Here is a 13,601-nt window from a genome sequence, read left to right as displayed (position 1 = left end):
GTATTTAATGAAATGTTAATTTTGTAATTAGACGTCCCAAAATAAAAATATGTAAACTTTGTAAGTAGACGGAGGGAGTATTACTTAGATTTGAGTTTATCGAGTCCGTTTTGTATTATCTATATATAGGTCCATTTATTTTGATGATCAATAAGACAATCTTATTATTTTTCCTAATAAATTCTAATATGGTATCAAAGTCTATTTTTCTCATGTAGATATAGTCTATCAACCCGCGTTTCTCTAGGTACATTCAACATGAATTGTACTAGGAGGTCTTGTAATTTTGAGATCATGTCTTTGCAAATTTGTCTCTAAAATTGGTATGTTCTACTATTTGTCGTGTGTCTGTTGTCTCTCTGTTGTCTGCGTGCGATCTGAAATTTGTCTGCGATCTTCCATCTGTCATTTGCTTGTCTGTTGCCTAAAATCTGTCTTCGATATGTCATTTGTCGTTGTTTGTCTGTTGTCTGCGTGCGATCTGTTTGGTGTTTGCGATCTGTCGTTTTCTACTCCGGTAAAGAGTTATGTCATTTTCGACTCCGGTGGAGAGTCAATTGTTTTCGGCTCCGGTAAAAAGTCATGTCATTTTTTGCTCTGGTGGAAAGTCAATTATTTTTGGCTCCGGTGGAGAGTCAGCTGTTTTCAACTCCGGTAGAGAGTCATGTCGTTTTCGACTCCGATGGAGAGTCAACTGTTATTTTTATTCTCGTCTATATTCAACTTTCTTATCAAACTCAAGTTGGTTTCTATTATACCACTTGAGTTGGAGAGGAATATTGAGATATTTTAGATATTCGGTTTTAAATTTAGTAAATTTATATTTAAATTTGATCATATCTATTGGGTCAGTTTTGTATTAGCTATATATAAACCTCTTTATTTTGATGGTTAACAATTGCATTATTTTCCCCAAGTTTCCAAGATATACAATGTCTTATAACTTAAATAAAATAAATAAATAAATAAATATTTTAGAAAGCATATTTGGAAAAAAAAAACCACACACCAAACAAACAAACCCTGAAATTTTCACTGCTTTTTTTTACTTACTTTATTATTTTCCTATTAATCCTTTAATAAATTTTGTTTATAATATTTTCGCTTTAATTTTTATTTTTTTTATTTTTTTTAATTATGCTACAATATTAATCCTTTAATAAATTTTGTTTATAATATTTTCGCTTTAATTTTTATTTATTTTATTTTTTTCAATTATGCTACAATAATTGGAATAATTAAAAGCATAATTTCAACAAAATAAAATAAAATAAAATAGAGAAAATTTCAAAAAATGCTATGTATATAGGTATAATTATCATTTCTGAATATGTTTTTCCATTTTCACAATTTATGACATTATCTTTATTTTGGGTATTATTTTTTCCCTCCGGTGCCGGAAAAATGAACGTGAATATCACGTGCATCTTTGTGGCATGGACGGTGCATAAGTGGACATCGTTGTTGCTATGTTGTCATCCACGTGGTCGTTGGACATGTAACGTGGAATTATTTTTTTCACTTTCGCAATTCAGGACATTATGTGTACTCTGAGTATTATTTTTGTCCTTCGGCTTCGCAAAACAATTTGTTCTAAGGTTTTATTTTATTTCAATTTGGTCCAATTTATTTTCAATTTGGTCCAATTGGACCAAATTGAAAATATGTTATTTATACCAAATTAAAATTTAAAATATATATATTTTAAAAAAAAAGTTCACGTTACCTATCCGACGACCCTAGAACAAATTATTTTTTGGCACAAGAGAGAAAAAATAATGCCTGAACTACACATAATGTCCTAAATTGCGAAAGTGAAAAAAAAATAATAATTCAACGTCACATATTCGACGACCACGTGGACGACAACACAGCAACGGAGACGTCCACGTATACGCCGGCCATACCACGAAGGCGCATGTGACATTCAAGTGGGTTTTTCGGCGCCGGAGGGCAAAAATAATGCAAGGAGTACACATAATGTCTTGAATTGCGAAAGTAGAAAAAAATGTTTGAAAATAATAATTGGACCTACATAAAGGACATTTTTTGTAATTTTTCCAATAAAATAATTAAAAGCATACCTTAGAGCAACAACAATAATACAAGTTTCGAATCACTCTTTAATTGCATCGATGATGGTTTTGCAAAATAAAAAATAAAAAAAAATAAATCACACAACGGGTATCACTACAAAAAAAATATACATTAGCGATGGATTTTTGTAAGGAATTTTATATCCCTCGCAAATACCGATGAATTTTGTTTTTACGAAGAAATTTTGTAAGGGAATTAATTAATTCGTAATTAACGAACATAATTTGCAAGGAATTTAAAAATTCTTTGCTATTAGCGAAGAATTTTGCGAAAGATTTATATTCCCTCACAAAATTATAAATTAGTATTTTTATTAATAAATAATATTTTTAAATTATTTTTAAAAAGAATCGAAAGTAAAAAAAAAATTAATTTTCTTAATAAATTTTAAATTTTATTAAATTAATAACAAAATAATTATTATGAAAATTTATAAAATATAATATAATTTTTTATTAAAAAATACAAATATTTTTAAATAAAAAAATAAAATATTTATTTTATTATATTAGTATTATCATTTTTTTAATATAAATACAAATAATAATATAAAATAATTTTAATTACAAAAATATTATTAAAATTATTGATTAAAAAAATAGTTTCTAACCTAGCCGCCATCCCGACATCATCTTTCTTCTTCTTCGTCGTCTTCTTCTTCTCCTCTTTGTTTTTGTTTTTGTTTTCATTTTCTCCAATCCAAGGATTTACGTAAGGAACTGTACAGGAGATTTACAGGTCATGTGCAAATGCTCGTCAGGGTGTTTTCCATTTGTAGTGTTTTTGAAATGATGCGAGAAGTTATACGAGTAGATTTGATATTGTATAAGGGATAGTTATGGATGTGCTTTAACATGTTTTGGATTTGAAATATTTTGAATGCATAAAATTGATGTTTTGTTCGGATATCTTTGGATGTTAAGATTAGTATGTGTAAGTTGTAATAAATGATTTGGTTGACAAAGTTTATAAATTTAGAAATGGATATGTATATACGGAGGCATTTGTTTAAATGTCCAAAAGTATCGCAAGAGTAGTTCTTCTTTATGCGACACTTTGTCCTGTTCATCCATATAAAATGAGTCAAGTTTGGAAATTACAAAACTGTTTAGGCAATACTTGTCATGTTCACTTATGCAGATGATTCCAACATGGGAAGTTTTATATGACTGCTTGTAATAGCAGCAGTGTTGCGATCTTTCGGGTCCTCTGCTTTCATTTGTTTAATGTCCAGTGTGTGCCTAATTACGTCAAATTCGCCCCTATTTTACTGTATCAATTATACTTGAGGCATAGTCATGCAACTGCTAAGTTTTTGGATAATTTGTTCTCTTTCAGTTTTCAATGCAATGTGTGTTAGCTGGTAGTTCTTGCAAAAGTCTTGTCATGTTCCTTGTGAATAGAACATATAATGTTGCAGCGATTTCCAGAGTTTATGTTCATATTTTATTCATTCCATTGTATTGTTCTTTAGATTACTTACTACATTTTGATCAGAACTAGGTTCGGATTAGAGTGAATGAAATCATGTGCGTAATTTAATTTGAACTAGATAGAAGTGTATGTATAGATGTATTGCGAATTGAGCTTAAAAACTTACTTTAAGTGAGCTTTTGAGATTTTAAAAATTATGAGTTCTTTAAATGTTAGAAGAATGTCCTTGTAGTCCCACACTTCTTGTTTTTCCTTGAAACTCTTGGTATATTTGGTTATGGATGATTTACAAAAAGAAGAATTGTATCTCTGCTTAAGGTTTAGAAAAGCTAATTTTGATGCCCATCCACACACCATTGAGCAAACATAGCATGAGACCTTGATCTTTTCTGTTTATCATTTGTCTCTATTGCTTTGAATTTTTGTAATGATATATCCAAGTTATCATTTCCCGAGGCACTTGCAGTCAGCCGGGGAGGCCCAAAATTTATAAACTCATTGAGATGAAACTATAGCCTTTCCTACATATAGAGACAACATAATTATCCTTCCCTATAGTTGTTGCAATTTATGTATGTTCCTTTGTGATATTTCAGTCAGTTAACTAGTTTATATAATTACAGCATCTTTGGATTCTTCGGCACAAACAGGAAATGTGAATGGATTGGATTGGACCCCCATCCATTCCATTCCCTCATTCATTGTATTCTATTGTATGTATCTATTCTCTTCACCTTCCCCCAATTGGTTGCTGCTGGCTCAACTCTCAAGCGATTCATTAATTCATTTTTCATATAAATGTACAGACCGCAGTGCCCTCTCAACTGGATCTTCGTTCTTACTCGAGGGTTGCTGCTGTTGCTGCCATTCATTTTAGCAGGTTCACTTGCTACCGCAAGCAAGCAAGTTAATTCTTGATCTCAGAATCCTCTGTTTGATGGTAAGCTCCTTGCTCACAATTAATGTAATTAATTATGTTTCTTCCATCTATTATAATTCTTCGTGTTGAAAGATACTTTTGTGTTTTCATAGTTCTGAATTTATATACGTATAGCAATTTCTAGGGTTTACAAGCAATGCTTGTTTGTTTGCTAATTTGGGGGTTTTGTTGTCCATTACTGATAATTGCTAAATTCAACTCACTCGAGCCATCTGTATATATATATATTGCTTTCAATTATAGTTTTGTTATTTCAGTTAATGACGTATAACTTTGGCATATGCCTTTTTGCTCCGATGCATCGTTAGATTCTGCTTCAGAAATGTTTCTTCTAAGTTTTGTTTGTTGTTTGCATTGATCAGTAGCTGATTGTCAATTTCTGAAGCTTCGAAGAATGAATGAGCTTATCGAAATCATGGTTTTTAATATTATCTGGATTTTGGGATAACATATATTGTGAAAAGGCATCAAAGATATACAACTTACAACTCATAGGTCTTGAGAAATTAGTAAATTATGTATAGGTAATAGATGAAATTCATGAAACTTTCTTTATAGACGATATTGAGCTGCTTCATGTAAAAATTTCATTATTTAGGAAAGGATAATTTCTTTGTAGACGATAGCGGCCAGCAGAAGACATCTTGTAGAGTTCATTAAGGGTGTGTTTGTTTGAGGGTTTAGATTTTGAGTTGAGATTTGAATAGTAAAAATTTTGAATTTGAATAATTGTATGATGTGATATAAATAGGTGTTGATGTGATATTTTGAAGGTAAAATTAATTTTTAGTATAATATAAAAAATAATAAATAAATGTTTGATTTGATGTTTTTGGGGAAAAAAATATGATGAATAATGGAAATCCAAACAAATCCCTCAACCAAACACACCCTAAAGAGATTTACTGTATCAAGAGAGAGACTATCGTATTACATAGTACTTAAGTGTTTTGGTTGTCTATTGTGTGCTTAAAGTGTATTTTCATTGACAACTTGTGTCTTAGCTTGGGGGTTGAGCAATACAACGTGATGCGCACAGTTCAAGAGCTTTATATATATATATATATATATATACAACTGTCTTGATTTCTAGTGGATTACTCTTAATTGAGATTTGAGGCCCCAAATGTAGGATGGTTTGTATAAATAGGGTTACCAATTTTCATGTTTATTTCTGTGATTTGGAAGGTGTTCTTATTAAGCATTTTCTAATTTATTAAGCATGTGGAAATGAGAAAATGTAGATTGGCTTAAATTTGGGTGGATTTTAAGTCATTGTCAAGCTGAATAGATTGTTGTTTAAAGAAAGGTTATTTCCCACAATAAGTAGAAAACAAAATTGTTCTGCATGATGCTTTATATAATACCTAAAGAATGTCGATGCACTAAGAGAGGCTGCTATGTTTTTGGATCAAAGAAGATGATGTTTCTACAGAATTCAATGGAAAGGATGCAACATGCGTTTGTTTTGATAAACAGCCGTGGATTTTGGGATAAAATATATTGTGAAAAGGCATCAAAGATAACCTGTAGATCTACTTCTCCAATGCTATTTAAATAAAAGTGTTTTTGGATAGGGAACTTTTCGATTGGCATTCTATTAGATCTTTTTGTGGACAAAGGTTTTATTTCTTTCATGTCACCAAGAATCAATTCATTATGTGTCTGAAAATCTTCCTACCCTTTTTCAGCCTTCGATAACTCTTCTAAAGTGCTCATTATATAGCACAACACGTCAATACTTATACGATCTAGTTTTCCACATTTGAGTCCATCTTTGTTCGATATGGGGATTTTAGATCAGGCATAGTGAGCTTGTTGTTTTCAGTGCCTGTACAGCATCCGCTAATTTTGTTGTGATACCATACATAAGTTTTCTGACAAATATTCTGTGATGTATTTGTGTGTCTTTGACCCAAAAACTGCTCCTGAATTAGTAGTGCCTCATGTTGATTTCAATGACATCCTTCGGCTATATTTTGTTAGAACTATAGAAAATAACCTCTCACATACTGTAGTTAACAGTTTTATGTTCTGTTCTTTTAATTGTTTGATTGGTTATCTTATATTTGCTTCTTTATCACATTAGATAGACTTTAAAAGAAAAGAAATATGAAATCTAGAGGAAACTAACTACATCCAGTTTATTACTAGAAGTCATTACTACTTTCCTACTTAAGGTTTATAACCATGCTATCTTTTTATCTTGGTTGGACATCTTATATCCCAATATTGTTCCCTCTTTCTCTCACCCTGGACACTCTGCTGCATTACTATTAATTCATTTTTGGAAATGCGTGCATATTCTATTTTTATGTTTTTTTAAACACCTAGATTTATTCACCTGCTGATTCTATCTTTGTTTTGTGTCTGTCATATGGCAACATCCAAAACTTTCTTCAAGTTGCTTCACACATTGTTCCTTGTCTTGGTCTATCTATGACTGTGATTAAATTCTCTGCATACTAATGAAACTATTTTATGGTTGCAGTTGTAGCTGATGTTCTTATCAATGCAGCTTTAGTTCTGGGAGGTGATGCAACACTAAGAATTCTCTGCATGAAGCTTATTGAGGTGAGCTTATCTCTTTAATTTTGTAGAAATTCTGCTTGTAAGGCAGATAAAGAAGGGAATTGTCTTTGTGGAAGTCAATAGATTACACCATTGCTATTAGCCTATTGTTAACATATTTGCTTTCCTGCTAAGTATTCACTGCATTTATTGGCTATCGTTGCCAACAATAATTAAGTGTGTTCCTTTGTGTTATGTGTGCACCCAATAACCATTCAAACTCCAAGGGTTCGGTTCTTCATTATTCTTTGGGTTTAAAGGGCTACAAACGTTTTTAGATTCTGTTATACCATTCTCCCCTTGATACTCGTCGTGTGAGTTTTCCTTTTCGGTAGCAGCACTATGGCAAGATTGATTCAAACTTTCATCCTTTGGAATAGTAACTAATTCAAAATTATTATTTATCTATTTATTTATATATTTATTTGGTCTTGTTAATTAACTAGTACATTGCATAAAGCATAGAAGCTATGGATGACTCATGAGTTTAAGCTGATATATATTTTTTATTTTGCTTGTTATGCCCCTTATTATCGATCGGAATCATATAATATAGGTGGAGCTAAAGACATGATTGCAATTGGTTCATTGAGTTTATTGTAAAAAAACAAAGAAAATCTCGCAACTGCAGTCCCAATAGGTATTTTCCTTAAATCTGTATTATATTCTCTAGTAGTTTTTTTTTCATTCTTTGATAACAATGAATACATTATGAATAAATTATGATTGATCTATCAAAGAGAAAAATTGTGTATGTTTTTAATATAAGTAATTATTCTTTATTATGAGCTTAATTTTCTTTATATATCCATTCTTGTTTATCAATGTTTTGAAAATCATTTTTAGAAATTTGTATTTTCTGCAGAATATAAATGCGACATGAGTATTACGCGGTCTTGGATGTACAATAGAATGCAAAATGGTATTCTGAATAGGGATTTTATTGTTGGGGTAGACAATTTTCTTAAGTACTGTATGACCAGTCCAGAGGTGTATCGGATCGATGGTAACATAAGATGTCCATGTAAGCGTTGCAAAAATATCAGATTTCTTCCTTTCGATGATGTGAAATACCACTTGTACTCAAGAGGATTCGTTCGTTTTTATGAAAGATGGACATGTCATGGTGAAGAGCATGACGGGAGTGGTAGCTCTAATCAATCAAACAGACAAGTACCAGAAAGTTCTGTTGAACCTACAATGGGTGATTACACCCAAATGGTGATGGACGCTGGAGGTCCCAATTTTGAGGCACGTGTTGTGGAAGCTGAAGAACCGAACCCAGATGATAAGAAATTATATGACCTTCTCAGTGCGGGTGACAAGGAGTTATGGGAGGGTTGCACAAAGGCAACTTTATTATCCGCTGTGGCGAGGATGCTAACTATCAAAGCAGATTTTAACTTGTCTGTGCGATGGTATGATGCATAGTGCCAGCTAATGCACGATATCATGCCAGAGGACAATTGTTTCGTGAAGAATTTTTATGAAACAAAAAAATTGATTGAGGGTTTGGGATTGCCGACACAAAAGATTGACTGTTGTCAGTTGGGATGTATGTTATTCTGGAAAGAAGATGAGTGCTTAGAGTGTTGTAAGTTTTGTGAAAAACCACGTTATCAAGTAAAAAATGGGCGACGGAGGCCGATACGGTACATGTTTTACTTGCCCATCACACCAAGGTTGAAACGTCTATTTGTATCTACAAGGACGGCTTCGTATATGCGGTGGCATGCGGGTCATCATCATGAAAGTGGACATGTGTTCTGCCACCTGAGTGATACGAATGCTTGGAAGCATCTCGATGCACTATTTCCCTCTTTCGGAATGGAGACAAGGAATGTACGTTTAAGTCTTTGCACCGATGGATTCCAACCATTTGGACAATCAGGAAGATAATATTCTTGTTGGCCCATAGTTGTGACACCGTACAACCTTCCCCCAAATATGTGCCTGAAAGATGAATATTTGTTTCTTTCTGTCGTAGTACCGGGTGGTGCAAATCCAAAACAAAAGATTGATGTATATTTGCAGCCACTTATCGAGGAGCTGAACATGCTATGGTGCACTGGAGTTGAAACATTTGATGCATCTCGTGGACAAAATTTTATCATGAAATCTGCACTATTATGGACAATAGGTAAAAATATGCACATTTCTCTATAAGTAATTGTCCTTAAATTTTATGTTAATAATAAAACTAATTTTTCTAGGTGATCTACCTGCCTATTCGATGATGTCTGGGTGGGGGACCTCTGGAAAGACTGCTTGCCCGATATGTCAGGAACAAACACTGGCTTTCACTCTATTAAATGGTTGCAAGCAGTCGTTGTTTGATGCTCATCGTAAGTTTCTTCCCCAGAATCACCCGTACCGTTTTGATCGAAAGAAATTTAAAAAAAGGAATTACCGACTTCAATCCCCCGCCGCATATCAAAACGGGAGTGGAACAACTCCAAGAGATAAATGGTTATGGGTTTCTGAAAGTAACAAAGTTAGATGCTACTAATGTGAATCAAAGGCTTGCCTGTGTGTGTGGATGGCAGAAAAGAAGTATTTTCTGGGACTTACCTTATTGGAATGATTTATTGGTACGACATAATATGGATGTTATGCATATTGAGAAAAATGTATTCGAGAATATATTCAACACGGTAATGGATGTGAAGGGTAAGACAAAGGATAATGCAAAGGCACGGGCGGACATGACAGAACTTTGTGATAGAAAAGAACTCGAATATGACATTGTCCGTCAATACTACCCTCCAGCTGCGTATACATTGGATAAACCTCGTAGGAAAGAATTCCTTACGTGGGTTGAAAAGTTGAAGATGCCTGATGGATATATGTCCAACCTCGGCCGATGTGTGGACATGACGAAATATTGGTTGTTTGGAGTGAAGAGCCACGATTGTCATGTCTTCATGCAAAGGCTCATTCCAATTGGGTTTCGAGAGCTCTTGCCTAAGAAGATTTGGGAGCCACTTACCGAGTTAAGCAACTTCTTTCGTCGGCTTACGTCAAAAGTTGTTACTGTTAGTGATATGGAGATGTTAGAGTCTGAAATACCCGTGATCCTTTGCAAATTGGAGACAATATTTGTTCCAGGTTTCTTTAATAGTATGGAACATCTTCCCGTCCATCTACCACACGAGGTGAAAATTGCTGGGCCTGCTCAATTTCGTTGGATGTATCCTTTCGAGAGGTACATAGAATCAATCTGAAATATTCTTTCATGTAACCTTTAGTGTATACTTAAACCTGTTTGCATAACCTACACGACAATGTTGTTTTCTTTTCATAGGTTTTTGAATCGTCTCAAAAGGATGGTTAAAAATAAGGCCCATGTTGAAGGGTCAATTGTAAATGCATATCTCGTAAGGGAGGCTAGTTTCTTTTGCTCGCACTATTTTGAAAAACACGTCTATACGCGTGCGAGGAATGTTCCTAGACAAGATGACGGTGGTGCACCTATTTATGGAAATAGTGATACATTGCCTGTATTCAACCATCCAACCCGATTGCAAGGCAAACCCAAGAAACGGTTTCTAACTCTTAGAGAACGGAATGCAATTCAGACATACTTTCTCCTGAATGTCCCCGAAATAGATCCGTTCATATCGTAAGCTTTTTGGGTTTCCTGATTACAATTTTTGTCTATATGTTATTATGTATTAGTGAAACTTGATGTTTTTACTGTAGGATCTTTGACAATGAATTGAGGCAATCGAATCCACGTATTTCAGAGGTCGAGGTTGTTTCGCAGCTTCAAAAGAACTTTATAACATGGTTCTACGAATATGTATGTATTTGGTGTTGACATACAATTACTTTACTGCTCTAGTAATATGGTATAATTATCTACTTCTCTATGTTAGGCGGAGAACCAACATGCTTTGTATTAAAATTTTCAAGATATTGCGCACGGCCCTTTGGTGGAGGTTACCACATATCCAATTTGTTTTATCAACGGTTACCGTTTCCACACGGAGACACATGGATCAAGCATGTCAACTTATAACTGCGGGTTTGCGTAGATGCTGGAGGGTTAGAGTATTATGGAAATATTCAAGAAATTATGGACGTTGAGTTTCATGCACTACCCATAAAACGATGCATCTTCTTTCGTTGTGATTGGTTCGAATCCAACTAGTGGTGTCGGAACAAAGAAGCATGAAAATTACAACTTGGTTGAGGTAAACAAACGGAAAAAATTATACACTTATGAACCTTCTATACTTGGGCTGCAAGCTACGCAAGTCAGCTATATTTCATTCCCAAGTTTGAGAAAGGACAAAGATGATTGGTTGGCAGTTTGTCGGGTGAAACCTCGAGGTTGGATTGAATTGGTAGACAGAGAAGTGTTCACTTAACCAGAAACTGAGACGTACCAAGATCCAGTTGTTGAAGCATGCATGATTGAATCCGTTAGAATCCGGGAATCTATAAATTTGGTATCAACAGGTGGCGGAGTTGGTATACCCTTGCAAATGTCTGATGACTCTGATACAGAGGAAAAAGTCTTTCTTGAGACATCTAGTTCTGATGACAATCAATTTACTCCTTGAGTTCGGATGATGATGTGCCTTCTGACTAGGTTATAACTTTATAAGATTTAATCTTATTTATATTTTCTCATAATTCCGAACTATATTTAAGATTTTTGATAATGTACTTTCAATTGTAGATGCCGCAAGGATCCAATGAAGAACAACGAAGCCAGAACATCCGCCGTCTGGCAAGGTCACAAATATTGTTGTGGCAGGCGAAAACGCAAGAGGAGCAACATGAGCCGAGTTTTTCTGAGACCCAAGTAGGAGAAGTGTCAGGTAAGAAAGATATAAAAATTTCAATATCTTTAAAGTTGTGCAAATATAAATAAAATTCATAACTATTCATTATGCAGGTATGTCTGCAGATGCTACATCGGCCGAGAATACACATGCTACCACATCACGTAAGTAAATTTTATGAGAATGCTATAGTTAATTTTTTTTAGATTACATGAAGCTCTTATTCGAACAGATGTTGGAGATTCTCAAGCGGATATTGTTGTTGGAGACGACCCACGTATCGAAGTGAGAGTCGAGTCGGGTGGGAGGTATGTTTTTGTCTAAGATCTTTTTGCTAGCATTCAACTTGGTATTGTAGTATTAATTTAAAATGTATAAAACTTACAGCATCTTCTGGCCACGTGATGCTTCGATTAAGTTCCAAGATGTTTTCAAATCAAAATTAGTGAAGGAAGGAAGCAAGTGGCTCTCCGTACTAGAAGATACACGCCGGTGGTATACGACTGAGATGAAGGTATGTCAACTAATTATGTGAATTCTTAACATACTAATTTAGATTCACTTCCATTTCTTCTAATATTTTTGTATTGTGTATTCTAATCAATGCAGAAGTACATCAGGTGGGATCCGGCTCATGAGGAAAAAGTCATAAAAAAACTTAATACTAGGGCACAAGAGGCCTATAACAAGTGGATGAGTGATATTTGAGGTGGGTGGGATAAAACCGCACACAAGATTATTCCCACTGCGGTGCTCGGTGCATGGAAAAGGGCTTGGAGCTCCAATGATGCACAAAAAAGGTCAAAGACTGCCAAGACTAATAGACGTCGGGGCAATTTAGCAAATAATCTAGAGTCGACGCATACCGGGGTATCACGCTCGTTCATGGAGACGACAAAAAAGTTGGTTAGTAGTAATTTTACTTATATATAATTGTGTATTCTTTTGTTTTGATATTCGATATGCAATGCAGAATCTTGAGAAATGGGGAACGTATGAGTGGGCTCACACGAGGAAGCACGATAAAAAATCATAGTGCAACACGAAGGCTACCCGAGTAGCGGTATGAAAATAATATGTTTTAAAGCACTATTTAAAGTATTGCATATAATTCATGAATATATTTGTATTTTTAGGATGAAATGAAACATATTGAAGAGGGGATGTCCCAACTTGGGGACAATGACTATAGCATATGTTTGCTTTTGGTGTTTTCTGAATTGATGGAATGTTTGCTTCATATTTTGTTTACTTTTGGTATTTTTTGAATTGATGGAATGTTTGCTTCATATTTCGTTTACTTTTGGTATTTTCTGAATTGATGGAATGTTTCCTTCATATTTCGTTTACTTTTTGGTATTTTCTGAATTGATGGAATGTTTGCTTTATTTTATGTTATCATATGGCATTGGAGATGGAGTTTATTTTGTTTACATGGTGCTTACTATTTGGATGGTTAAAATGATTTCTTATAATGTTATTTTGTACTTGTTTGAGACAAGTGTACGAATTTAAAATAAATATATTGTTAGTTTGTAATTATTTTGGAAGTATAGGAATTTGAAATGAACTACTAATGATAATTTGTAAAATGATTTTCAATGGATATTTGAGAATGAATGAATTTCCTTGCAAATTTCGAATTAATTTGCGATGGATATTTGCGAAGGAATGAATTTCCTCGCAAATTTTGAATCAATTTGCGATGGATATTTGCGAAGGAATGAACTCCATCGCAAATTTCGAATCAATTTGTGAAGGAAAAC

At 33.9% G+C, this 13,601-nt stretch overlaps 1 protein-coding gene across 9 annotated transcripts; it reads left to right on the top strand.

The window, feature by feature from the left end:
* The first annotated feature begins 2,729 nt into the window (after positions 1 to 2,729).
* On the top strand, positions 2,730 to 13,124 carry LOC127257344 (uncharacterized). 9 transcript variants are annotated; one of them, XM_051283724.1, is made up of 15 exons: positions 2,754 to 2,835; positions 4,155 to 4,244; positions 4,338 to 4,471; positions 6,963 to 7,045; positions 7,599 to 7,682; positions 7,908 to 10,247; positions 10,347 to 10,664; positions 10,745 to 10,844; positions 10,921 to 11,639; positions 11,730 to 11,871; positions 11,949 to 11,999; positions 12,068 to 12,143; positions 12,223 to 12,349; positions 12,445 to 12,741; positions 12,809 to 13,124. In XM_051283724.1, the coding sequence occupies exons 6-9, from the start codon at positions 9,355 to 9,357 to the stop codon at positions 10,945 to 10,947; spliced, it is 1,338 nt and encodes a 445-aa protein (XP_051139681.1). In that variant the 5' UTR covers positions 2,754 to 2,835; positions 4,155 to 4,244; positions 4,338 to 4,471; positions 6,963 to 7,045; positions 7,599 to 7,682; positions 7,908 to 9,354; the 3' UTR covers positions 10,948 to 11,639; positions 11,730 to 11,871; positions 11,949 to 11,999; positions 12,068 to 12,143; positions 12,223 to 12,349; positions 12,445 to 12,741; positions 12,809 to 13,124. The 9 variants fall into 9 exon arrangements, 8 of the variants coding, with proteins under 8 accessions (XP_051139682.1, XP_051139681.1, XP_051139679.1 ...); XM_051283722.1 differs by having other exon boundaries at positions 2,754 to 4,244; positions 7,908 to 9,182; positions 9,256 to 10,247; XM_051283723.1 differs by having other exon boundaries at positions 2,754 to 4,244; positions 12,809 to 12,898; positions 12,972 to 13,124.
* Positions 13,125 to 13,601: the final 477 nt, after the last annotated feature.

The sequence above is a fragment of the Andrographis paniculata genome, unplaced genomic scaffold (genome assembly GCF_009805555.1).
Source record: "Andrographis paniculata isolate CXL003 unplaced genomic scaffold, ASM980555v1 Contig57END, whole genome shotgun sequence".
Classification (NCBI taxonomy): domain Eukaryota; kingdom Viridiplantae; phylum Streptophyta; class Magnoliopsida; order Lamiales; family Acanthaceae; genus Andrographis; species Andrographis paniculata.
The sequence above is the reverse complement of the archived record's forward strand: the minus strand, read 5'-3'. Positions and strand labels throughout refer to the sequence as shown.

What these genes read in the sequence shown, in the direction of transcription:
- LOC127257344 (XM_051283725.1), top strand. Translation starts at nt 9,355, where the DNA reads ATGGTTGCAAGCAGTCGTTGTTTGATGCTCATCGTAAGTTTCTTCCCC. An exon ending in TGGATGTATCCTTTCGAGAG is followed by an intron (nt 10,248 to 10,346) that starts GTACATAGAATC and finishes TTCTTTTCATAG; the next exon opens with GTTTTTGAATCGTCTCAAAA. An exon ending in TAACATGGTTCTACGAATAT is followed by an intron (nt 10,845 to 10,920) that starts GTATGTATTTGG and finishes TCTCTATGTTAG; the next exon opens with GCGGAGAACCAACATGCTTT.